At 36.1% G+C, this 26,758-nt stretch overlaps 2 protein-coding genes and 1 non-coding gene across 3 annotated transcripts; 2 read left to right on the forward strand and 1 right to left on the reverse strand.

Annotated features, from left to right (window-relative positions):
• Window positions 1-282: 282 nt before the first annotated feature.
• On the reverse strand, window positions 283-26,758 carry LOC137396201 (probable palmitoyltransferase ZDHHC24). The gene is made up of 5 exons (XM_068082368.1): window positions 26,637-26,758; window positions 25,186-25,383; window positions 11,562-11,767; window positions 7,269-7,408; window positions 283-1,301 (listed from the first exon to the last, which is right to left on the reverse strand). The coding sequence occupies exons 3-5, from the start codon at window positions 11,749-11,751 to the stop codon at window positions 711-713; spliced, it is 921 nt and encodes a 306-aa protein (XP_067938469.1). The 5' UTR covers window positions 11,752-11,767; window positions 25,186-25,383; window positions 26,637-26,758; the 3' UTR covers window positions 283-710.
• On the forward strand, window positions 1,724-1,794 carry Trnag-gcc (transfer RNA glycine (anticodon GCC)). The gene has a single exon. It is a non-coding gene; the product is annotated as a tRNA-Gly (tRNA).
• Window positions 16,018-24,100, forward strand: LOC137396203 (NADH dehydrogenase [ubiquinone] 1 alpha subcomplex assembly factor 2-like). Its single transcript, XM_068082369.1, has 3 exons — window positions 16,018-16,100; window positions 22,304-22,464; window positions 23,083-24,100. Exons 2-3 carry the CDS (start codon window positions 22,323-22,325, stop codon window positions 23,376-23,378), a joined length of 438 nt encoding a protein of 145 aa, XP_067938470.1. The 5' UTR covers window positions 16,018-16,100; window positions 22,304-22,322; the 3' UTR covers window positions 23,379-24,100.

Raw genomic sequence — 26,758 nt, forward strand, 5'->3', positions numbered from 1 at the left:
TTTGTAACTCTTACAGTCAATATCTGCATACATTTATAGCTGATACAGTCAGCCTTATAAATTAAAAGTTAGCAAATATCATTATGCCCACCGTTGATAGCACCCAACGACCTGTGTTTATAGCTGATACAGTCAAAGCCTGCGTAACTTAACCATTGATATATGTAATATGCACATGCATTAAAACAGATACAGTCAATGCCCGCATGAATTGACAACTGGTACAGCCAACACCTGTCTATATTCAGAATCTACACAGTTAATACAGACATGCATTGGTAGTGAGTAAAGCCAATTCCCGTAACCATTAATATAAGCGATGACACTTTTAACCACAAACAAAAAACATCGAGAAACAGGACAATCATAAATAGGTGTAATTACCTTCAAAGAGTCCTTGGCAAGCGCAGACCTATATATAGAACAGATTTTAAAATCATATATGATAATAACTGTTACATTAATAGAGACGCTGTACATAAAGTGCGCAATAGAGTGAGATTAGAAAATCACAGCTAAATAACATAGTTGATTACAGAATTTGGGCGAAAACATGAGAAAAAAAATGTCAATATATAAGAAACAGCCTAAAATCTGTAAATGAAAACTTGAAGTGTCTGATTATTGTTGTAGAATTGTTGACAGAATAATAATAATAAATAAGAACTAGCGACTACTAGGAGCTAAGGCTAAGCTAATGTAAGGTTTGACTATTCTTCGCGAGTTGAAATTTCCCAATTATATCCATCTCCCTCAGGAGCCGAGTAAAACGGGACCAGCCATCGTATCCAATAATAGCTGCCCCACGCTGCTCGTACATTTGCGAGCACGCTGTCCTTTTTATACCGTCTGATGCCACGACTACCCTCATAAAATGTTACATTACCGGAGGCAGCGTACGCCGAGAGGAATAGAAAGAGAAGAGCCGCTAAAAGATCTATCAGCGCACAAACCATAACGAACAACAGAAAAAAGTTGAACCACGACTGTGAATTGTTCAAAGATGCCAAAAAGGCGGTTGGGGGAAAATACATCCAGCCGGAGGTGAACTCTGTCGCGCAGTACAAGCCGGACCAGTAAAGAAGGACTGACTGAGATACGACCAACCAAACGCAAAGGAAAACAAAATAGGCAGTCGTGAACTGACCGATGCAGCCAGCGGCGAAATAGCAGTGGTGGTCTTGTCTTAGCATGCACGCTTTACAGAGCTTGCAGTGGTGGGAGCGAGGAGGAGCGTCATACTGGCAGATGGCACACAGTCTCCAACCAACCCCATTGGTCTTGTCCGAGTCCTCAGGACGCTGTAAACCATTGCTAGTGATACAATTGATAGCCAAAGTGTAAAACCTGGTGGATACATTGTAATGCCTTTTGAACTGAATATCAGTTTAAAGCTGTAAGCTTGAGGAACTCTATGAAAAAAATCATAAATAAAATAGAGTGAATAGTTTTTTAACAGTTTTTCTAAGAAATGATGCTAAAAAAATAAGTAACTAAAGAAACATAATGATTGCAGTACACCAAGTCTGATAGAGTGTGTATATTTGTTATAAATGGAAAAACAATAGTTTGAGTGTAAAGCTCTTGTTGCTAAGGAGACGCTTTTTAGTTCTGTCTATTTTTAATCTTTCATTAATAAGAATTTCAATCAGCGTGCCACTAGTAACCAATGCTCTGTTATTGACCGATAGAGGCGTTACATATAATCTCGCTCTATCATGAAGCATCGGTGGTTCAGTGGTAGAATTCTCGCCTGCCACGCGGGAGGCCCGGGTTCGATTCCCGGCCGATGCATTTTTGTTTTAATTGCATTTTTCAGCTTTTTTTATTTATTTATTTCAAAGCTGTGTTGTTCTCGAGGTAACTAAAGAGACATGCTGGTAGATGTACACAAAGTCTGATAAAGTGTGTATATCTGTTATAAATAAAAAACAGATAGTTTTAGAGTAGAGCTCTTGTTGCTGAAGAGGTTTTTAATTTTGTCTATTTTGATCCTTCACTGTCAGGAATTTTAATCAGTGTGTCAGAAACTAGTGTTTGGCAGCAACCATTTTTATTTTCTCGGTCAGTTAAAAGTGCCCTCGTTATTTCAGAGATATCTGGTGAACTAGTAGTTCAACCAAGAGTTAAACTAAGATCTCGTTATGATCTTGTTATCCTACATAAACTGAAAGTGCAGAAGAACAAAGTGAAACTATGCATCCAAGTTCACTCAGATGCATAGTTTCACTTTGTTTTTTTTGCAGTTTCTCCCTAAAACGGTAAATTGGTGCAAGTTCCTAAAATATATTTTGATAACTAGAGTCCCATAGCTAGCCTTAAGAGCATCAGTTTCTCTCTTGACACACTTGGGAGAAAAAATGACATACCGTATATATTTTATATGTTTTACAAATTAATTTAGACATAAACAACTTTTTTTGCAGCATATGCCTTTCTCTGGAGCAAGAATAACGAAAATTTTTTGTTTACATTGCCATTGAACGTGTGCGCTCCTCTTAATTTAATGTACTATAATCCCTAAACTAAGCGTGAGAAAGAAGGACAAAGGGAAGAAATTATTGGTTTGTTGATACTGTAATATGATTAATATTTTAGTATTAATTTATTATATTAATAATAATAGTTACTGTACAGTCGTTAAATTATGAAGTTATGTTTTTTGTCATTTCGAAGGGCCAAAGAAAATGAGTTTAGAAAAGTCTAGGAATAGATTAGAGCCATTGAGTGTAATGTTTATCATAATGTTTATGTAATGTAATCATAAAGTGTGGTATTTCCCAATACAGCGATATGATTTATTGCAGCCAATCACGAACAAGAGAACAATGATGGGAAACAAGAATGCGGTGTAATGTTTCTATTTGCTTAGAGCCATTGAGTGTAACTGAGTTACACTCAATGGCTCTGGATTAGGCTATTCACACGTATTTCGTATAACGTAAAATGCCTGCAACCTACCCTAGGACACTTATATTTCGCTAGTACAGTCAAACATGGATAACTCGTCCACGGATAGCTCGAAAAAATGGTTAATTCGAACATTTCCTTTGGTCCGTTCCCACGTAATGATAAATTGCTATAGATAACTCGAACTCAACTCTGTTAATTCGAACAGTTTTTTTGCTCCACGGCTACCGAAACGGTTGTTATCGCTTTAGAAAATCACTTTGTTCAAAGCCATAGAGGTAAACTTCATCTTTTCGTAATTCATAAGCGTCGTTATTACCACCATCGGCAAAATATTTTTGTCAACGACTTTTCTAAAAGTTTGGTGAAATTTGATTTATACAGCGATACGATGAATAGCACGGGCTAGCCGGGTCACGCGCGCAAGAATTTTCGCCACGCACATACAAAACAAAAATCGCATGTTGTTTTGTATGTGCGTGGCGAAAATCCTTGAGTGCGTGACTCGGCTAACCCGTGATGAATAGTTTTCCGACGTTGATTCCGTGTTGAATCAATGTCGGAATGTTGAAAACGTCTTAAAAAATGTTGTAATTAAACGTATACGTTGTCTGAGCTACAAAAAACTATTCATCGTTTGACCTAAACACAGAATACGTGTGTACATTCAATAAGTATCTATTAAAAAAGCGTGAGTGATATAGAATGTACCGTAAAACCTCGTAAAACTTCTAATTGAACTGCCTCGGAGTGTTGCTCTTAACGAATCCCAGGTAAAGTAAAGTAATCTGCATAAACTTCAAGAAAAAACGGCAAAATTGATGGTGGGTAAAACCCCAAAAGAAAAAAATGTCTTTTCTTTTGAGCATTTCAACAACGATCAAGTTTTGCCAATGTCAATCTGAAAAACGTCCTGGCAATAACATCACCTCAAACAACAAACCAATCTCAAGTGATAGAAAAATCTCTATACTTTTTGATAAAAACGTTTTAAACTTTACATTAGAAGCATTTAATTTGAAACAAGCCATTTGTGCTTTTGATTTATATTATAGTTTGTATATGTACATGTATCTACTAATAAATAAGTAAATATATGGACTTGTGACAGTGCTCTGATAACTTGAATGCTCTGATAATTCGAACACTTTTGCTCGGTCCCTTGAAGTTCGAGTTATCCATGTTTGACTGTATTTAGTTTTGTGAGTAGCATACAGAGTAAAATTTCGCTGCAACTTAATTTCGCAGCTCTGATGAGTGCAAAAATACAGTGATGTTAAAATAAATGCAGTGGAACAAACATAGTTAGATTCCTGAGGTTCGGTTCGCCGGCAAGAAAATTTTTTTCAATTTGGGACTAGTTTGTAAACGTAAACCGCAGGTAGAATTGTGTGGCCGAGATTGATTATGCAATTTGATCGCTTGCTGTCATTTGTTTCTTGGACTATCAATAAACAAAGCTATTTAATTCCGCGATTTCGTTCGTTCGTTATGATAGTTTAGTTTCGCGCACAAAATTTTCGCGCAAGGATGACTCCGCGAAAATGCGAAAGTTAGATGAGGCGAATACATAAGTGTCCTAGGGTAAACGTTCCCCGAGCAGATTATTTACATTGTAGGGGTGTCTACTGTAGTTCCAGTACAATTGTAATATTTCACCTGAAATGATGAATGACAAATAGTAGAAAATACCGGTATACAATGATGTGAGAGGCCTTAGAAGTGATGGGTTAAAACTCAGGCTAAAATTAGATGAGCAATGCCAGAAAGTATAAAACAAAATCAATGAATTTTGAAAGATTTACAAAAATAGAAAATTCTCACAAATTGGCTGCCTGGACACATTCAATGCTGTTTCAGGTAATCCATTTGTAATTGGCTAATAGAACTAGCCAATGAGGAGCAACTTTTCAAACAACAAAACGTGTATATAATTAACAGTACAGAATGTACAAAAGCGCGATGAACTGATGTCACATGACCTGCACAAAAGAGTACCATGTGATCTAGACTTCCAACAACAATCACTTCTGAGATGCTGTTTGAAAAGTAAATGATTAAAATATTTCTTATTGTAATCGTTCTAAAACTAAAAACTGGTATATGAAGGAAATTGTATATTATTTTATACCAGAAACCATACATTAAAAAGAGCAGCTAATATGCAAACTGTATCTGAATCTTCATCAATACTCTATTAATAGAGTTAACCAGGCAGAGGAACGCATTGACATATCTGCGGAAGCTCGTACTCCCATCTTCATTTCATCAGATTTTTGTGTAAAGCAAATAAGTATTTTATCCTCATGCAAGATAAAAATGAAATAATAATACAAGGAAAACACAAAAAGGCGTTCAGTATTTCAAAAATGTAAATGAACTCGTAGGAAATTCAACACTTGAATGTTAAAGATAATGAGAATGTTAGCTAGTAAGTTAGCTAGTAGCTAGTAAGTTAGCTAGTAAGTTAGCTAGTAGCTAGTAAGTTAGCTAGTAGCTAGTAAGTTAGCTAGTAGCTAGTAAGTTAGCTAGTAAGTTAGCTAGTAGCTAGTAAGTTAGCTAGTAGCTAGTAAGTTAGCTAGTAAGTTAGCTAGTAGCTAGTAAGTTAGCTAGTAGCTAGTAAGTTAGCTAGTAAGTTAGCTAGTAGCTAGTAAGTTAGCTAGTAGCTAGTAAGTTAGCTAGTAGCTAGTAAGTTAGCTAGTAGCTAGTAAGTTAGCTAGTAAGTTAGCTAGTAGCTAGTAAGTTAGCTAGTAGCTAGTAAGTTAGCTAGTAGCTAGTAAGTTAGCTAGTAAGTTAGCTAGTAGCTAGTAAGTTAGCTAGTAGCTAGTAAGTTAGCTAGTAAGTTAGCTAGTAGCTAGTAAGTTAGCTAGTAGCTAGTAAGTTAGCTAGTAGCTAGTAAGTTAGCTAGTAAGTTAGCTAGTAGCTAGTAAGTTAGCTAGTAGCTAGTAAGTTAGCTAGTAGCTAGTAAGTTAGCTAGTAGCTAGTAAGTTAGCTAGTAGCTAGTAAGTTAGCTAGTAGCTCGTAAGTTAGCTAGTAGCTAGTAAGTTAGCTAGTAGCTAGTAAGTTAGCTAGTAAGTTAGCTAGTAGCTCGTAAGTTAGCTAGTAGCTAGTAAGTTAGCTAGTAGCTAGTAAGTTAGCTAGTAGCTAGTAAGTTAGCTAGTAGCTAGTAAGTTAGCTAGTAGCTAGTAAGTTAGCTAGTAGCTAGTAAGTTAGCTAGTAGCTAGTAAGTTAGCTAGTAAGTTAGCTAGTAGCTAGTAAGTTAGCTAGTAAGTTAGCTAGTAAGTTAGCTAGTAAGTTAGCTAGTAGCTAGTAAGTTAGCTAGTAAGTTAGCTAGTAGCTAGTAAGTTAGCTAGTAGCTAGTAAGTTAGCTAGGAGCTAGTAAGTTAGCTAGTAGCTAGTAAGTTAGCTAGTAATTTAGCTAGTAGCTAGTAAGTTAGCTAGTAGCTAGTAAGTTAGCTAGTAAGTTAGCTAGTAGCTAGTAAGTTAGCTAGTAGCTAGTAAGTTAGCTAGTAGCTAGTAAGTTAGCTAGTAGCTAGTAAGTTAGCTAGTAAGTTAGCTAGTAGCTAGTAAGTTAGCTAGTAAGTTAGCTAGTAGCTAGTAAGTTAGCTAGTTAGCTAGTAGCTAGTAAGTTAGCTAGTAGCTAGTAAGTTAGCTAGTAGCTAGTAAGTTAGCTAGTAAGTTAGCTAGTAGCTGTAAGCAAACAAGTTTTCTCAGCTCATGAGTGTTCGAGTTTAAAATCTTTGTTTGGCACTCAACGCGAGATTCTCCAAATTTTTACTCAAATTTTGAGTTGTTCGCAGTTTGAGCTTAGACCATAGCTGCTCAGTCTAACATAATATAGGTAGATAAAATTCAAATTAACTAGGTGAATCTACCATAATTATTTTTACTTTAATTTCTGCAAGCTTCATTTGTTATTCTAAGTTAAAATTGAAATGAATTTCAGAGATTGTATGTTCAAAATTACTTGTGCCAATACAAACATTTGCACAAATCTTATGTTGAAAAGTTCAAGTGTAAAATTTTGACACTCGAACGAGACTGGCCACCGTGACAGTGCGAGGAGTTGTCATCCTACACAACATATCTACATTAATAAGCCCCAATATGTCATTGTGTCTGTTTGATTGTCTGTGTGAACACTGCGTTTTCACATTTATTATGGCCAAATTTATCCAAACCTCACACACACACGCACGCACACACACAAATGCTCTGTGCTAAACAAACCTGCAGGCAATCATATTCAAAATAAAAGAAATTTCGAACATTGCCGAGCCAACGCCTAGTATATGACAATAATGATAACTTTAAAAACGAATAAAACATATAAGATAATATATAGAAAGAATACTAACCCTCTCAGCCTTGTTGACATACTTTCTACAGCACTGGAACCAGTTGTAGTAGCACTGAACAAACATGAAGCAACTCAGAAGTTTCCAATATATAAGTGTTTGTCCATCTCCAACATGGGGAATAATCACCCACCCGAGAACTAGAGAAAAAAACAAAGCTAGTAACACATGCAACTAAATAACTATGCTCCAACTTTTAGGAAAAAAGTATTAAGGCTTCTTTCAGAACAATGCAACAATCACGTCTCTCTCACTCTCTTCTGAATTCGCCTATCAATTGGATCACTTTTGAATTGGCAGGTAGTGACATCACGACATCATCCTGTATTAATAAATGATAGCAGACTAAAGAGATAATTTCACAAGTAAAATTGGTCACGATGAGCCAACTACTCAGCATATTGAATATCCACTGGAAAGATAAGGTCAAGAACAATGAAATCCTCAGACAGGCTGACCTCCCATTTATGGCGGACATTCTGGTAGAAAAGGCCTAAGCTGGCTAGGACAAAGGTCATGAGCGATTGCCAAGACAATTGTGAATATAATAACTCTATAGGGGAAAGAGGAATCAAGGCAGACACAGGTTTAGATACATAGATGTCGCTAAGGGTAACAAGAAGTCGAGAAAAATAGACACAAACAGAAGATAGGAGAAGGCAGAAAGCAGAGCTGCATGGAAGTCAACGATAAACCATAAAATAATTATTGTCGAAATGACCAACTGCAAGAGAGAGAGAGAGAGAGAAAGAAAGAGTAGGAGAGGGGAGATAGACGAAGAGCGAGAGGGAGGGAAAGAGAAAGCACACTGAAAATGGAGGCATGTCCACACGTATTAAGGTGTTTGATGTAGTCAAAAATCTCATTGTTGTAATATTTCTTGGGACATGTCATTGTTGCCCCTTCGATCATTAGTAATTTGCTATAAATCTATAAGGCAAGGGCTTTGAGCACAAAGCCCAGCTATAATGCTTCGATTAATCGATTTTTTCGACACACTTCCATAGAGCAATAACACTTCCATAGAGCAATAACAGAAGGATGACCACATGGCAACTGAAGGAGAGCGCTCTATGTCAGAAAGTTTGGTTGTGGGCCCAAAATCACTGACAGGCATGTAATGCTTCTGAATGCTTATGTTCAATTTTTATTTGGTTCATATTAAGGTCACATTTGATTGGACAAGATATTACTAGCGAGTACAATTTTGATTTTTTGCAGTACAAATGATTGATTCCACTGTGACTCAGAACACAACAAATGTGATAGCGCGACCATAGATAGGAAGTAGCCAGTAACATTAATCTTTTCAGTTCAATTATTATCTGTGTGACCGCTACTTGCAACATCTATGGCTGAAATTCACACAATTTACCCCAAATTGAACACATTAACAGTTATGAATTCAACTCGATATCCAATCCAAATCATACATTTGAGATGTCATGGCTTTTAAGAAAGCTTAGTGTATGAAATCCATTAAGCAAACATTATTATCATGTTTATGTCAAAACTATTTGGCAATGTCAAAGATTACAATGATGTTTGAACATGAAGGACAAACTTTGTCAGAGTGCATCCAATAACCCCCAACAATCTGATGCTGGTGATTATTGTCAAGTACAATAATAACGATAGCCAGGTATCTACATATCTATCATATTAAAACAAGTAACAGGGGGACTAAAATGAATTGAGCTACAACATTGTTCATATGGTTTACAATAAACATTAAAAACGCAGCTTGAAATCTAAACAAACCTCACTCATCAGGTGCTAAATCCATACTCTAGTTTAATTGTGGTGCAATAATTATCTGTTTTATCTATTACATTATTAAACTCTGATCTTGTAATATCAACAACAACTGAAGAGCAAATAAAGACAGTAGGCTAACTATCCTTCGTTTTTTCGTGAAGTAATTTTATCGTTGTCGGCGATCTTTATAGACATTTTTATTATTAAAAACACGAAGCTTTTGCAATAAATGTTTGAAAATGATGCTTTTGTTTGCAATTTTTTTATTATAATATCAAAACAACATCAAAAAGTACTATTAAGCAAAAGAAAAACGATCGTTTTCTACAAATATGGCGGCTTTTTCAAGAGCGAGCGCATGTGCAAACGGTTTGATGACATAAAAAAACAACGACGGATTGCGATATATAAAATACTGCTTCCTACGAGTCTTGAACTCAGAACCTTCAGATTCATCCAGCGACACTCTACCACTCGCACCACTCAAGCGCATTCCAAATTAGTATAGTAAGAATGATGTTGCGCGGCATTAACAAAACCCCACGTGATGCAAGAGCTGTAAGAGCAGGTCCACTTTTAAAAGTTGACTTGCAATAAAATTCACATTACAGTTTATTTGGTATGAAAAGATTCACCATGTCTTATATTCTGTTGTGTTCTAGGTGCCAAATATGTGGCATTGTGATTACAAGCTCTTAAAAGCTCAAAAACGAAAAGCCGCCGTAGGTTGGAATCTCTTTATTTCGATGACGTAGTCATGAAATTTGGTTATTGTCATGTCACGTGATGTTCTCACGTGAATTGAAAGGCCAATACAAAGCTCAATATAAAACTTATTGTAGCACTAGTTTATGACAAACACTTCGGGTTTTACCGAAGACCCCGTATCAAATATAGATGCTCGCTACTTTACTTTGGAAATGTGATTACAAGCTCTTAAAAGCTCAAAAACGAACAGTTAATCGCAGCCACACGAGACCGCCGTAGTTTGGATTCTCTTACCAAAACAGCTCAAATATGACGTAATTGTGAAAAATGGTTTCTGTTTACACTTTCATGCAACATTATTCGTCAAAATATTTTCACAAATATACTTCACGCATTCAATAAAACTATGTCTATTGTTGTTACGCGTCTGTTTTATCGTCATTGTAAATGCTGTCACTTTTAGCAGTGATATCTTATAACTTGCCGTAAAAATTCATTTAAGTTTTTAGCCTTACCTCAAAGGAGTACATATCATTGTCTGATAATCATGACGAGCCTGTTGGTCACTTGTGATAATCGAAAAGTGCTGCAGCAATTATTTGCGAAGTATTGGGTCACATGATCAGATTACGACTTGCCAATTAGACCAGGCCGAAACAAAACTGTAAAGTAGCGAGCATCCATATTTGATACGGGGTCTTCGGTAAAACCCGAAGTGTTTGTAATATACTAGTACTACGATAAGCTTTCTATTGAGCTTTTTATTGGCCTTTTAATTTCTGAGAGAACACCCGTAACAAGACAATAAATAAATTTCATGGCTACGTCATCGAAATAAAGAGATTCCAGTCTACGGCGGCTTTTCAATTTTGAGCTTTTAAGAGCTTGTAATCACTTTTCCACATATTTGGCACCTACAACACCATAGGGTAAGACATGGTGAATCTTTTGATACCAAATAACTGTAATGTGAATTTTGCTGCAAGTCAACCTTTAAGCAATGCTTAGCTCAATTGGCAATTTTAAACCTTTCGTTATCTGTATAAATGTGCCCGCGATATCTCTGATTAGAAACTCGCAAATGTCTTCGCGTGCATCAAAACAATTAGTTGTCTCAACGAATGCGTTACAAATTTTTCTCGTGAAACAATTTGCGCTGAAAATGGGAGAAATCTTGAGCATCACTAGGCTTAATAATAGTTATATTATAGCATTACCATCCAACAGATAAGAGATTCCATATTAGTTTAACAGGTTTTAGCTTGAAAATTCACCCGAGGAAATTAGGGTCAAAGTGAACTATATATAAGAGAGACTTGAGAGGTATGACTGTAAAATCAGAGTCTTTAGACTAAACTAAAGGCTGCTTCACACTATAATCGCCATATGACGGCGTTTTCCTTTCGGCATCATCATCGATTATGTGAACCATAAACCGATGGCATCGATGAAGCAACACAGATACATCGGGAATCTTCGCAGCTGTCAAACTCTTTCGATATTTTGCCAAGCACCGACGCCAAGCATTTCCGTTTATGATAGTTGCTGCGAGACTAGTATTTGATTCAAGCACGCAAAAACAAAGAGGTTTCTTTACAAAAAATTAAAAAGAAAAATGAGAACACTATGTCACGGAGTATTCGTTGATGCAAACGCAGATGGGTTATTGTTAGTGTAAACACTGTTATCATCGTCGATCACCGAAGTATTGTGGCATCGACGCCAAGATATGGAGATACAGTGTGAACCAGCCTTTAGCCGTAACCGTGATACTAGTAGAAACGATCTTTACCTTCATTAACAATCTATGAAAATGAAAAAACTCACGATACAACTGTATGATACTCATGAGCAGAAAGTAGGTAACTCCAAATCTATTTAGGACTTCTTTCTTGACAGTAAAGTCTGGAGGATTTTCTCTGTAAAGTTTTGCGACCCTTTCCCTATATGTAAGGCCTGAATAGTCCTCCCTCAAAGCTCTGGGGACAAACCTTTGACGCATATCACTGCGATCCATACTGACAGTTGGGACCCTGACAATAGTTATAACAGTATGTCATTAGGATAATACAGTCAAATCTCAACTTACAAATACAGTCAAACCTTTACTTACAAGTACACTCAGATCTCTACTTAAAGTACAGTCAAACCTCTACTTACAAGTACAGTCAAACCTCTACTTAAAAGTACAGTCAAACCTTTACTTACCATTTACCAGGACAGTCAAAGCTTTACTCAAAGTAGAGTCAAGCTTCTACTTACAAGTACAGGCAAACCTCTAGTTACAAGTACAGTCAAACCTTTATTTGGAAGTCAAGCCAAAATTCTAATAATAAACACCTAAACAAAATATTTTCTGATATGAAATTCAAAAGGCAGCAAACATTTGACTCTATACCAAATGTAATTTTTAACATATGAAGTTCGAAATTTTCAAACATTAGTTCATACATAAAGGAGTGAATATGCTGCAAAACCTAAAAGATATATAAAATAAATCATAGAACCTGGAAAGTCAGTTTAATTTATTCATATTAAGTCATATTCATATAATTTATACTCATAGTCCAAGTTGGAGTTGGCTACAATATTTCACTCAGATCATCACTAAACCTATACATAGCCATGTCAGCACTACAGTCCATGTGCTTTTAAGGTAAGGTAACTCGGCACTGATTTTCATGGAATAATTGGTGTTCAGTTTATATTTAAGTTTGTTTCAATATAAATTACCTAAACTTCGTTTGTTTTTATATCTAGTTCAGTTTTTCATATTTAGTTTTTATGTATTTTTATGTTTATTTTAATACCATATATGCATTTAATTATCATAAATATTTAACATTCGGTCTAATGAACTGATTAAAGCGAATACAAGAATGGGAATCTACAGTAGATGCTGTTAGTAGTTAGTAGGAGCTAATTAATAGGCAGTTAATTAATTCAGGCAGTTAATAGGCTGAAAGGTGTCATAATTGTATCAGCTCATGCCCCAACATAGCCTCTTCAGATATGAGTTAAAAATAAATGAATTTATTCTAATAAAGAGAAAAGTTGAATAACACAATTTGCTAGATAAAAACACAGTCAGTATTTGTTATATTACAATGACATCGTCTGCATACAACGATGAAATACCAAAGGGAAAGTGAGTGAGATAGAGAGGCTATTGTGAGAAAAGATTGTGAGAGGGAGATAGAGAGGAGATTGTCAGAGGAGATAGAGAAGGGAAAGAAAAAAGATTGTGAGAGGAGATAGAAAGAGTGAGATAGACAGGAGATTGTGAAAGGAGATAGAGAGAAAATTGTGATAGGAGATAGAGAGAAGACAAGAGAAGGAGGGAGATAGAGAGAGATACAGTGAGCCAAAGAGAGAAGTAGATAGAAAGTGAGGATATAGAGAGGAGATAGAGAAAGAAGATAAATAGAGGAGATAAAGAGAGAGAGCATCAGTTAGCAACAAACTGTATTGCCGAGTTCGTCAGCTTACCTTGGGCACAAAAGGTTTTTTTATTTTTGTTTGGCATTTGAAGTAAAAATTCACAGCTGTATTTCGCTTTCCAACAACTCAAAATTAAGTGTATTCAGCTTTGGCTTACATTCTTCTGCAACTAAGTTGTGAAGTGAAAATATAGCAAATGTTACAACTCCCTTTATTAAAATCTTCTACATAAGGTTGGGAGAGTATAAATTGACAAAAGCTCTCCAACTCATGCTTCCATATGTCTCCAACTATCCAACATATTTTAGACTACAATTATACTGACTTACAGCCCTGTGAAATCACTTACTGTATATAAGATGACAAGCACAAGTGGGCCGAGACAATATGTTGACACGCATAATAGTAATTGAACACAGCAATGAAAAAAAACAAGAATGTTGGTTATAAAAATGCAATAAATAGTTAAGAGAAGCACAGCTGATGTATTTGCAAAGCCCTCACAGACAAGTACATGTCACTGGGATTACAAAACACATGAAAAAAAACTAAGTACTTAAGCTGACGATCATAAGTATCTACAAAACTGTTTTAACCGTTGAGCTGTTTCCTGTTAGATAAATTAATCTAATCTCATAAGTCATTAGATTCAATCATTATTAGCTTTCACTTATCTATTAAGACAATTCGTAGGAATACCTCTGCAATTATATTCATCCTAACTATAATATTCAACATATAAAATGTGATAGGCCTATCTCTTGACCTAGATGCTTAATTTCAGACAAAAGATCTGTGGTTAAGTCACAAGCTCTCTCAGGAGTGCAAAATAGGTCATTGTTAATAACGAAAATGAGACATGCTAAGAGACAATGTTCCACAGATTTTCAGGTGCATTTGCTGTAGAAAAATGACACATGATATGGTCTGAGATAAATTATGAGATGTACTTGGGAATATAAACTAATCGAATATAGATCACTGATATATTATCCAATGCTGGTTAGAGGATATATCAATAATCCTTCAATCCTTGATTTTTGCAAAATCAATTTAACTAAGTTGAATTGATTTAGCAAAAAAATATGAGATACCACATGGTGCTAGGATACTTTTCGATTGTAGATCTCAAGATTGGCTCATTCCGATTTAGCTTTCCAAATGCCAGGCTGGCATTACTCTTACTAGTCAGTTGTTAGTCTAACTAGTCTAACCTAACTGAATTGTGCTTTCATTGTGATTAACCTGTTGTCTATATTGTTTCGGGGCAATATTAGCCAATGTTTAAAAGCGTTGTTGTATAGAAGTAGTTGCAAAAGCAGATAGGTCAATGGAGAAACGCCTAAACACCGCAGACATACACAATATTACAATGAACATGACACCTAATACACTAAAGGATCAGCAATGAAGACAGTCATCATATACTCATCTCCAAGCAGCGTAGAAACCTCCTGTGAAAGTAGCCCATGAGGAAAGAGACAAAAATTGACATGCCAGAAAACCATTACAAGATATCAGGCCTGTACCAGACACGGACCAAGACAATTGGACTTAGTCATCATTTCCAATCATTACAGTCCCATGACGTACTTAAGATAAGTTCACTCCAACGTTAACCCAATGCAACATAAAGAACAGAACCTGATCGCCTAAACACTTTCTCACAGGCTAACAGAGATATCTATAAAAGAAAACCGCTATAATGACTCGGCATCTATCAATCGATCTATTTCTCCTTCTCAAGGACCTGCTGAGGCGCGTTCCTCTGCTTTGGGAGCCTCCCTCTCTCTTCTGCCTCTGAAGCCTCTACCCTTTCCCTACCTATGCAGCCTCTTTCTCCATCATCAGCGGATCCTCTTCTACTTCTCTATCTCAACTACCGAGCCACTATATATAAGGACTGCCATGAATCTCATCTGACTGTCAAAATACGCAGCCGTACGGACCGAGCAAGCAAGACTGTTCCAGTAAGGGTGTACCTTTCATTGGCTATTTTAACCTTTTTCATTAATACTATTGTTTAGAATTTTGTTAGTTGTGTATTATAAATGTTGGACTTATAAAATAAAGAAGTACCTTTTAGTGGTAATCCTGCTTACAATCCCGCCTTCACTCGTTTTTGAACCAGTAATAATCAAATTAGTTTCTACATGACAACGCAAAAGTATACAAACAGAACATTGTCAAGATATAATACAATGACAAAGCAAATTCAACACTGATGTCGTGTGTGGATTCGGATGAGTTATGCATAACATAATTTCTCTGCATCCACCCATGACAGCGTAAAATAGCGGCAGATGTACATTAACCATTAAATATAAAAACAGAAATAATCATTGACCAACCCTAAATGTGAGCCAACATCTAAATCGAGTTTGATTCAATCACGAAATATATTACATTGTTATATCTTGACAATGCAAGAAAAATCAATCGCAACATGTAACCCACAAATTGTTTAGTTTAAAATGAAGCTATTTTAACGTCATAACAGCTATTGAAGTAAAGCCAATTTCGTCTGTAATAAGTATCGTTATCTATATTCTAGAACATAACTTTACACTCAAAGTAAATGAAGTTGAGAAAAATAATTGCGCGTGAAGCGTTGCTACGGATTACAGTTTATATTTCGCGTTGAGATGCGATTTTAAACCAACCAAATTGTAGACTAGCTATAATTAAACCAACCAAATTGTAGACTAGCTATAAGAGTGGTCATTGTTACTCAAAATACTTTGATATTAAACTTCGGAGTGCGATACTTATCATCACGTAATTAATATTGCAAGATTACATAGGTCTATGTCAAGGACCAAACAGTATTTATGATATTTTGCAATTGCCGGGCGTATCTGTAATCACGCCTTCTTATCACCTTCCAGATTTCAGGCTGTGTTCCACTCATGCAAGAAGCTGCAGGTAAATAATAAATTCTTGTAGTTTAGCTTCCATTTTTAATGTTGTTTTTGCTGGCATTACTTCGAGCTTTAATGCCTCTCTTGTTTATTCTCACCTCTAGTTTAATGTAGCCTTTTATTTTTAAGATTTGCGTGCTATTGTGGAAATTGTTCAATATACATGCATTCACATTCGTCTATACATTGTAAGATATAATGTACAGCACGCATAAGCATGAGGTGTGCTGTGGAGTGGTAATTTTAGTAAAGCATTTATTTAAAATTTTTATTAATGATTTATTAAAATTACCACTCCGCAGCGCACTTTATGTTGACAATACCTCATTCTCTATATCCAAAACCGACCCTTCATGCCTCCAATCTAAAATAAATGAAAACCTTACACTTATCCAACAATGGTGTGTGACAAATAAAATGTCTTATATCATCTTTAAATCTCACTATCTCTTAGTAAATCCGCCAGTGAATTTCCCTCTGACAATTTCTATATTTGACAGTACCCTAACAATACAATCTACTTCTAAACTACTTGGCTTTATCATCAACGATTCTCTATCACGACTCGACCATATCTCATTCATTTCAAGTAAAATATCATCTAGCCTACGTTTATTTTATAACATTTGTCATCTTGCGAACTTTGATACTACCAGACTGTAGTACTATAATTTTATCCGTTCCTATCTTATATATGGTCTACATGTGTTCTACCCTACAACACCTGTAAAATATACCAAGACTTTATTTGTGTTACCTCGTAGAATACATCATACTGGACCACCTAGGGGTGTAAGGGGTATGCCTCATATGATAAATTAGGTTTTGCTTATTTTAATTCAGTTTTCTGAGTAGTTAATATAATATTAATGTTTGTTTGGTGTCAGTACAGGTAGAGTTAACCTGTTACGGTATATGTTGGCTCGTTCCTTTGAGCTCCCGCACTGCCCGTGGTGGGAAGCTATTGTGGTATGTATTTTTATTTGTCTGTAAGGAAGTGGGTTGTCCTTTGGATCTAGCTCTGGTTATCGTGTTGCTCTCCACGTTCATTAGCTTGTCATAGGATTTGACTAATGCCGGGTGAGTTTCTTCTTTGCTGAGTATTCTCATCAGAAGTCTTAAGCGCTGGTGCTGTTGTCTTATCTCTAGAGTTGGCAAGTCAAGCTTCGCTTACTCCTCTAGTTCCTTTAATTTGAGCAATAAACCGAATAGCTTGATTCTGTACCATCTCTAGATTATTTACTTCGCGCTTGTTTGTAGGGTCCCAAGCAGCAGCAGCATACTCTAGGTGGGGAAGACATAGTGCTTTGTACGCTAGTATTTTGGCTCTTTGTGGAGCCCAGTACAAAGCACGCTTGATGATCCCTAGTTGCCATTTGGCGGTGTTGATTTTTGAGTCTATATGTTTGGTGAATTTAAGATTGTCTTGTAGTGTCACACCTAGATACTTGCTGTCAGACACCTGTTCCAGAGTTATATTGTTAAGTTTATAGGCTGGTACAGGAATAGTGTTGCTTGCATTGAAGATTATGATCTTGCTTTTACTCACATTGAAGGTCATACCCCATCGGTTTGCCCACAAACCTAGTGAGTTGAGGTTGTTTTGGAATGAGTCTATGTCATTAGCATTTGATACTTCCTGGTATACCAGGGTGTCATCAGCAAAGAGAGATACTGGGCAGCTGACACTTTCTGGCAGATCATTGATAAATAGGAGGAAAAGAACCGGTCCTAGGACAGATCCCTGTGGGATGCCTGATGTTACTGCAAATTGTTCCGATTTATATCCATTTAGTATGACACACTGAGATCTGTTGTGCAGAAAGTCATGTATCCATCCAAGAAGATAATCATCGATGTCTTCAATTGATGAGAGCTTCGCCATGAGTAGCCCATGGGGGACCCGGTCAAAAGCTTTGGAGGAGTCAAGAACTGCTCCATGTACACTTTTTTGGTTATCTACTGACTTTAAGATATCGTTCAGTGTCGCACACAGTTGCGTCTCACAGGAGAGACCTCGTCGGAATCCATGCTGTCGGTTGTGTAGTACTTTATCTACTTTTGTTAGTAGGTTTCTTAGCACTAGATGCTCTAGTACTTTACACGAGATGCTGGTTAGTGAGATGGGTCGGTAGTTGCTAACTGTGTCGGTACTCCCTGATTTGTGAATTGGTGTCACATTGGCTGTTTTCCATTCTTTCGGCAGTATTGCTTGCTCTAGGGACTTGTTAAAGATAGTAGTGAGACATGATGCGGCAAGTTCAATGTCGATAACAAGGTCTTCTTTTCGTATCCCATCTGGTCCCGGAGCCTTTCCTGGTTTTAGGTCATGTATTAGTTTTATAATTCCACCTATTTCAATGATTGGTACTTCGGTTGGTTTGCTGATTTCTCGTTCAGCTAGTTGATGATTTTTGTTAAATTGACTGTAGAAGTATTGGTTAAGCAGTGTCGCACACTCCTGTGGGATGTCAGTAATAGAAGAGTGGTTCGTTTTCAGTCTAATGTGGTTTTTGGTCTGTTTGCTTAAAAACAGAAAAAGCTTTGCAACTTATTTGCAAAGGTCTAAACATGCCCCATAAAAACCATCGCTTACCACCTACCAATTTAATAACAAACACTACTGGTGTTCTTCCCCTGCCTAAGCTATCACAGTACTTTACCTGCCTCGCTTCTCATTCAATACTCAGCAATAACTGCCCCAAATGTCTAGGCTATGGCTTTCAAACCATAAGCCATGATCACAAAACCAGAACCATATTTAAATCACCTAATGCCATAGACCACAACAAACTCAACAGTACCTTACTAAATTCATTTAATAGCCTCTGCACTCGTTTAAGAACTCTTCCTCTGCAACCTTTTAAAACAAAACTCAAACTAAACCCGTTATCCTTTGACTAATAATTGCATTCACCGTATAGCCTTACTTATTTTAACATTTCTGTATTATATTTTTGTTTTCATAACTGGAAGTCTGTTGTAATAGATATATATAGCTATTTTACAAAGCCTATAGTTGGTCACTTTGTCTTTCATCAATACTCATATCAAACCTCCAGCTTGTTTTTTACATGTTTTATGCTTTCAGTTCCAACATTATTATATTAGTTAAACCACTCATTAGTTTTTTATTTTGTATACTGCTTTTTAGTTTACTTGTTGTCGTACATTGTGACAAACATATTGTAAAATATGACTATTGCTTACCACAATAAAGATTGCGTATATATATATATTTAAACTATATATATATATACATTTTTGTATATAGTTTAAACTATATATATAGTTTAAACTATATACGTATATAGTTTAGATATATAAATATCAAAACTATGTATATACATAGTTTAGATATTTATATATCTAAACTACATATATTTAAATATTTATATATCTAAATATATGTAGTAAATATTAGATATTTATATATCTAAACTACATATCTATAAAACCAATCAAATTAAAGAGTAGCATTTTATTATTATCACACTATAACGGCATTTATTATTTGAATGCCGCAAACCGCCGATGACTTACCAGCTATGTAAATTAAATGAGTGTAGTGTGTCAATCAATACCTTTATTCTTGCGCTGAGTGTGCATTTCCACTTTTTTTCTGCTAACCTCTAATTTTTCTAAAAATTATTGATTGTACTCAAATTGTTTTCTGTTTTTATGCCAGTAATTTTTCCTTGCTTTTGGTACAGGCAGAACTTCTCAAGACAATCTTTTTGCAAGAACGTGTGTATTCAACTAACTGACAAACTAAGTTTATTAGTCGTAACAGTAGTCATCAGAATCTTAATATCAAAATCTGAAATTTCAAAAATAACAAAAATTAAATGAAATTGTCAATTTACATCAAAGTCGATAGCTAGGGTAAGATCCGAAAATCTCAATTAAAGCTGTACTAATGATTACAAAAAGTTGACAAAAAAAACTTATAGCTGCATCTGCTGATCTCCAAATACCTTATTCTGTCAATTAATGGTCAGCTAGCCATGAGGGACATTTGCGAGTTCTAGTTGGGCGCAATGGTGGCTAGACCTTATCGTCCTCATTGCTATCACAAGGTTCTTTATTCAGTTCACCACTCCTAGCCGAATCCTGGTTAACATGCCGGTCAAATGACTGTCTTTGTTTGTCATGATCTCTTCAATATATCTCATTCTTTTTTTAATGTTGCGCTGTATAAAGATTTTGTTTTGCCTGAGTTTTACCCAAATTTTCTTCTAGACTTTTTAAGCTCGCATATTTGTGATTACTAATATGTATAGATTTAGATCGGTGCTCCTTTCACTCGTTACGGGAGCTTCTGATTTTGGGTCAATAACCGAGCACCCTTTTCAAAATTTTTTCTCCAGTGTCCCTTAGGATCGACTCATTGCAAATTTAATGCAATGCCTTTTATTCTGCTTCGATGGTGCTCTGGCTTTTAGGAAACAGGACTTATGTGAAAAGAAACTGTCGCTTTTTGCCAGCTTCTTAATATTATCCTAGACTAGCTTTTAACTTTTTGGATTTTTAACTTCTTAGTTCATAGAATGAAAACAGGAAGTGCAAAGTCTATGGCATGTCATCAGGGTTTGTGAGATCAGAGCCAACTGCATGTAACATGGGGTATAAATAGCATCTGGGCTGCTTTTGAATACATTTAGAGTCCTAGACTATATAACTACATTGCCTAGTCTTCTAAAAATAACGCCCAACCGTTGATTAAACTGCAACAGTTACTTATGGTACATTCTGGTGCAGGCGTTCTAGTGCAGAACTTTTTAGCATAGCGATTTCTGAACTACATTTCTGAAGACTGATTTAGTTCATGAAACCCTTCAATGAGATTTTGGCGATGTGAATGTGAAAATTCATTAAAAGGAGGCATCCATACTGAAGACGATAAAATGATCGGATGTACTTGTGGCAGTTTATAGGTTTCATAAGTGAACTTACACATTTCCAATTTTATTCACTTTTATTCTAGTTTTATTAATTTAATTATTTATTAATTTAATTATTTATTATTTAATTCTACTTTTAATAAAGTCTTCATCAGCCTTGCTTTCATTTTACATGTAGTTTTTAACATTATTGGCTTATGGGAGTAGTTTCTCTGTTTTGATCTTGTTTCGCCTTCATTTATATTTCAAGTAGCTTTCATTTCAACCAGTTGCAATATTACCTTTTTTGAGTTGAATTAAAATTAAATTTTACCTTTGTTGAAACAATTAGTGATTTTAGTTGTTTTTATGTCAAGTAGAGACATGATTTCAATTTTATCCGGAGCCTTTAGTAGTTTCATTTCAGCCATGTTCACTTTTACCTTCGATGATAATGTCACATTGTGCAGTTTTACTTTTCTTTCATTAATTTATAGTTTTGCTTTCACCAAAACCATCAGTGATCTCTCACCATCGCTAGGGAGGCTGGTTCACACTATGTCGCTGTTCATCACACAATACTTCGGTGATCGTCTGTAATAACAATGTTTACACTATCACAAACCCATCCGCGTTTACATCAGCGAATTGTCTGCGGTATAGCATTCTCATTATACAGGAAACGAGGAAATGCTAGTCCCGCAGCAACTATTATAAAATAACATATAGATAGAGCAATCGACGACGACCTATCGCTGAAGTGGTGCACATTGCACAGGCTGTCGCGGGTGCTCGGCTAACTATCAGAAAAAATTGACAGCTGACTTCTTTTTTGACGTATCCGCGCTGCTTCGGCAATGTTATCAGTTTACAGTGCGCATAGTCGGCGAGTAATTGCTGAGAAGACAATTCCGAAATATGGCGATGCATTGTGAATCAGCCTTAAGTTTATACATTTTGGGCAAAAACATTCTATTTCAATCGAGAGTCATTGTTTTGCGAAAAAATAATTTGACATGCAAACTGTAACACGGGTCAGTGACCGACCTGGTTAATTGCCATTATAGCTTTAACTATCTATCTTGTTTTATTTTGTAATAGGCAGTGGCTAGTTACTTGTTTAATTATGTCGACGAATCATTGCTGAGAGGATAACTCCCAACATATGGTGTGAATCAGCCTTTAGCAGTCTTTACTTTCATTGAAACCACTCGGAGTAGTAGCTAACTGTGATACCAGGTTCAGCCAAAACGAGCATTAGTCAAGAATAGATACTTGCCAAGTGAACACGAACATGGTTTTTTATAATATTTATACATTTTAGCATTCACCAGTGCATCAAAATGTCTGGGAAGTCTGTCGGGAGATTTTCTCAAATATTTCGCGACATTCGCCAAACGATGAGTCGTAGACAACACGAGAGGTCAGCAGCTAAAGTACAAGTTGGCAGCGATGAGTACGGGAATAAATACTTCCAACAAGAAGGTTAATACTCTCTTCGCTTGTTGTAATGTGAGAACTCATAGTACATAGTGGACATAGTACATTGTTTGTTTAGTCCGTACTAGTGGAAATCTATATATAAATTTCAGTGTTTGTCTGTAGTCTGTGTTTCCAATTATAGCAATTAAAACCTAGGAACGAAAGATATGCTTCACTGTGGATTTGAATTCAGAACCTCAAAGTCTGCAGACGGGCGTTCTACAGCACTATGCTGATTTGTCCTTGCCATACTATTGAATAATTGTGTTGCTATGTGTTACTATATGACTCTTTGTTACTATATGACTCTGTGTTACTATATGACTCTGTGTTACTATATGACTCTGTGCTACTATATGACTCTGTGTGTTACTATATGACTCTGTGTTACTATATGACTCTGTGTTACTATATGACTCTGTGTTACTATATGACTCTGTGTGTTACTATATGACTCTGTGTGTTACTATATGACTCTGTGTGTTACTATATGACTCTGTGTGTTACTATATGACTCTGTGTGTTACTATATGACTCTGTGTGTTACTATATGACTCTGTGTGTTACTATATGACTCTGTGTTACTATATGACTATATAGCTAAGACTCTATTTGACTTAGGGGACAGCAGCAAGTCAATTAAGAAACGAAGATGGGTCGAGGCTCCAGATCCAGATCCCATGCTATTACCCCGTGTTCCTATTGAATGGGATTCTTGGCTAAGGAAACGTAGAGATGAGCCCCCATCTACAGAAGAAATCGCTCGTGCTGCTGAACGATTGAACAGAGGCAAAGCAATGTCTGCTCAGGATATGTCTAGCGACGCTATCAAAGACCGTGTTCCTACAGACGCAAAGGCACCTTTTCCCACATATGACGACCTGAAAAACCGGCCCATTAAAAACAAGCCTGATTGAAGTCGCCTGTTGATCGCAACATAGCCTGAGATTTCACAGAATACACATTTATATAGTTTTATCTGTTTTATTGTAAACTAGGAAGAATATAAGGTTGTTTTGGTCTCCAAGAACACGGCTCAGCATTTGCTTCTTCTAGGTCGAGGAGCAGTTCAAGGAATGTTTGATCGCTGCTTTCGTCAGATTCGTACTGTTGTTTGCCGTACTGTAGCGCCTCAAACAGTCTTCGAAACCCGCCACCATATGTTTGCTGCTGCGCGGGAAGGCATCTCTTCTTATCTGTAGATTATAAGGCATACAGTCTAACATACTTGCAATGAGGGTATAAAGATGTGTAACCCTTTTAGCACATATTATAAGCTCTAAAAAACTGAGCAGAAATAGAATCCAACATAATCCAGCATGAAGGTTCTTCAACATATTGTTTTTGCTTGTTTCACTATTATGTCCAGATTTGGTTAACTTGCTATAGTTAACTTGCTATAGTTAACATGCTATAGTTAACTTGCTACAGTTAACATGCTATAATTAACATGCTATAGTTAACTTGCTATAGTTAACATGCTATAGTTAACATGCTATAGTTAACTTGCTATAGTTAACATGCTATAGTTGGCTGGAACCATTTTTGATTGCTAGTCTAGCAAGCACCCACACAGAAAGCGATTTTAGATAACGGATGTGTATTACAGTAGCACTGGCTCAATCTTCAAATGGTCTATCTCACAATTTCAAACAATGGGTTGATGAAAAACAATAACATGTACTAAGTTACTATTTCTCTCTCAGAACCTTGGTAAGGTCAAGGCTAAAGTAGCAAGAAACCATTGAAACGAGTCATTAAAGTTTCAGTTTTGCAAAATAGACCAAGAGTCTCAAACTAGCGATATTTGTCAACTAGTTTTTGCAACTTGGCATAACTGAAAATTTTGGTAGCCAACTGTAACTTTTTCCATATATAGAAGTGTAGACAACTCCGAAACCAAGTTTTTACTGTAATATCTCTTGCTTCATTATGAAATGTAGTTAACATTATGTCTATAGATTATAGAGTAATACAGCACAAAGTGTTTCAGCCTTGATGGTGCATACAAATAAGATCATTATATGATGAGATACCATAGTTGATATCGTCATAGAATATACCTTTGGATTGGTACTTTAGTCTAAAACCCCTATGACATCTAATGTGTTCAGATGACTCCCACATAGACAACCATAAAATGTGAATATCTTCTACTATATTGACATCAGCAGTGCTAGCTATAGATGACCCTTACTAAATTTACAGAACGTTTGGTAACAGCTAGAACTAATAATACAGCGAAGCTAATATCATGCCAGTTTGTAATACTTACTAGGAACAATGGGCTTTAGCATTATCTATAGAGGTATGTTAATCATAGAAGGGAACCTTTTTATGATATATTGTTAACACAAAAAGCAGACACACAAAATGTTGCCTTTACAACTTCACTCAGAGCACACAACTCTAATGATGATTTCACTCAGAGCACACAACTCCAATGATGATATCACTCAGAGCACACAACTCCAATTATGATGTAACTCAGTGCTCACAACTCCTATGATGATGTAACTCGAAGCACACACTGCGGTTGATAATCTCACTCAGAGCACACAACTCCAGTGATGATGTAACTCAGTGCTCACAACTCCTATGATAATCTCACTCAGAGCACACAACTCCAATGATGATGTAACTCGACGCACACACTTCGGTTGATGATCTAACGCAGAGTGCACAACTTCAATTCCTATGTCAACTCTAAATAGTTCCACTCACTGTTTTCATGCATGTAGGATGGAGTCAGGCCATTTCCTTCATCCTCTTCCAGAGCATCACTCACTTCATATTCCTCATAGGGAACCCTTCTAGTCATGTTGCTGAGCTCGGATTCAGAGACTTCTACTTTTCCTATGTTTTTATTGGATGTCTGTATCACTCCTCTGTACTCCTCAGTATTTTGGATCATCGCATGTCCTGGAGAGACACAACTCGTGTTAAAAAGAAAATTTTTTTTGGCAATCTCACTAAAAGGGTTAATCTATGAATTGTCAGCTTTGTTAGCTTGTATGGAGTAAAACAAGGATGAAATATTCTCTGGTAGGGGAGGCATAACTACCCTCCTAGCAATCCTAGATCTCATTCTTCAAAAGGAAGGAATAATCGTACCAAAGCTCATTTTGTATACCAATGACTTTCATAACCATTTTTATAATAAAAAAGGTTGCAATCTCCTAAGAGAGATTTTACAAAGCTAATGGAAGGCTTTGCTTATTGCAGCAAAATGCCATTTGGGATTCCATGAAAGATGAAAGAAGAAATAGAAAGAAGTAAAAAGTCGAAGGTTGACATGAATAAGCAAAGTTTAACGTTTGAGAATTGTGCTTTAGGTGGTGATGTAGCCATCTATATATATATTTCTCAAAGTATGTCTGTCTGTCACTCCAGCTATAGTAATAGCATAGGCTGATTATTTTACCAATGCAGCCACGCGTTACGACGCCCCTGCTAAGAAATATTTTTCGTGAGGTTCAATTACTATATCTGGGGTATATCTTTAGAAAACTCAAACCACAAACTCCATGGTTGACAGTCAAAGGCGCTACCACTAGGCCATCCTGACACCTTATTGATATAAGTAAATATACATTAATCTAATTTATATTTACTAATATATATATGCATTAGATAAATACTAATGCTTATAGAAATAATGCTAATGAGTATAAATCATAATAATCGTAACAGTAATACTACATGATGTAAGAGAGAGAAATAACAATGAAATAATATGGCGGTAGATTATCTTGGTTTTTCTGTATGTGATTCCACACACTTACAAGACTGCAAGAACACCTGATGGGCATATACATCTATAACGGATCATATAACACATATGACTATAATGCATATAACATATGACACATATGACATATGGCTATAATGCATATGTATAACATATATGTTTATGTACCATGAAGCATTTTCAGTTTGTCAATGAGGAAAGGAAACGCATTGAAGTTTCAAACTCAGACTGTATGCTATTACCTGAGTTCCTATTTAATGTGGTTCATATTTGTGGAGTTGTAGAGACGAACCCTCTTCCAAAGACGAGATTGCTCACTACTGAATGGTTGAATAAGTGTAAAGGAGGTTCACCCTAAGAATCAACTAAACCCAAGTGATATGACTTGAGGTAACATAATTATATCTAAATTTTTAACTCTTACCTATAAGGAACCTCTTGCTAGGCCATGATGATTTTACTAGCAATGTTTGCAGAAAGGGGTTTATAGAATGCACTATGGAATGCGCTCTCCTGTTTGTTGCAGCAACAATAATCTCTTATTTT

Source organism: Watersipora subatra, chromosome 5 (assembly GCF_963576615.1).
Source record: "Watersipora subatra chromosome 5, tzWatSuba1.1, whole genome shotgun sequence".
Classification (NCBI taxonomy): Eukaryota; Metazoa; Bryozoa; class Gymnolaemata; order Cheilostomatida; family Watersiporidae; genus Watersipora; species Watersipora subatra.

Coding starts and splice junctions, on each gene's coding strand:
- LOC137396201 (XM_068082368.1), bottom strand. CDS start 11,751: ATGGATCGCAGTGATATGCGTCAAAGGTTTGTCCCCAGAGCTTTGAGG. Junction 7,409..11,561: donor GAGTATCATACAGTTGTATC/GTGAGTTTTTTC, acceptor TTTTTTCTCTAG/TTCTCGGGTGGGTGATTATT. Junction 1,302..7,268: donor ATGTCAACAAGGCTGAGAGG/GTTAGTATTCTT, acceptor AATGGTTTACAG/CGTCCTGAGGACTCGGACAA.
- LOC137396203 (XM_068082369.1), top strand. CDS start 22,323: ATGTCTGGGAAGTCTGTCGGGAGATTTTCTCAAATATTTCGCGACATT. Junction 22,465..23,082: donor TAAATACTTCCAACAAGAAG/GTTAATACTCTC, acceptor TATTTGACTTAG/GGGACAGCAGCAAGTCAATT.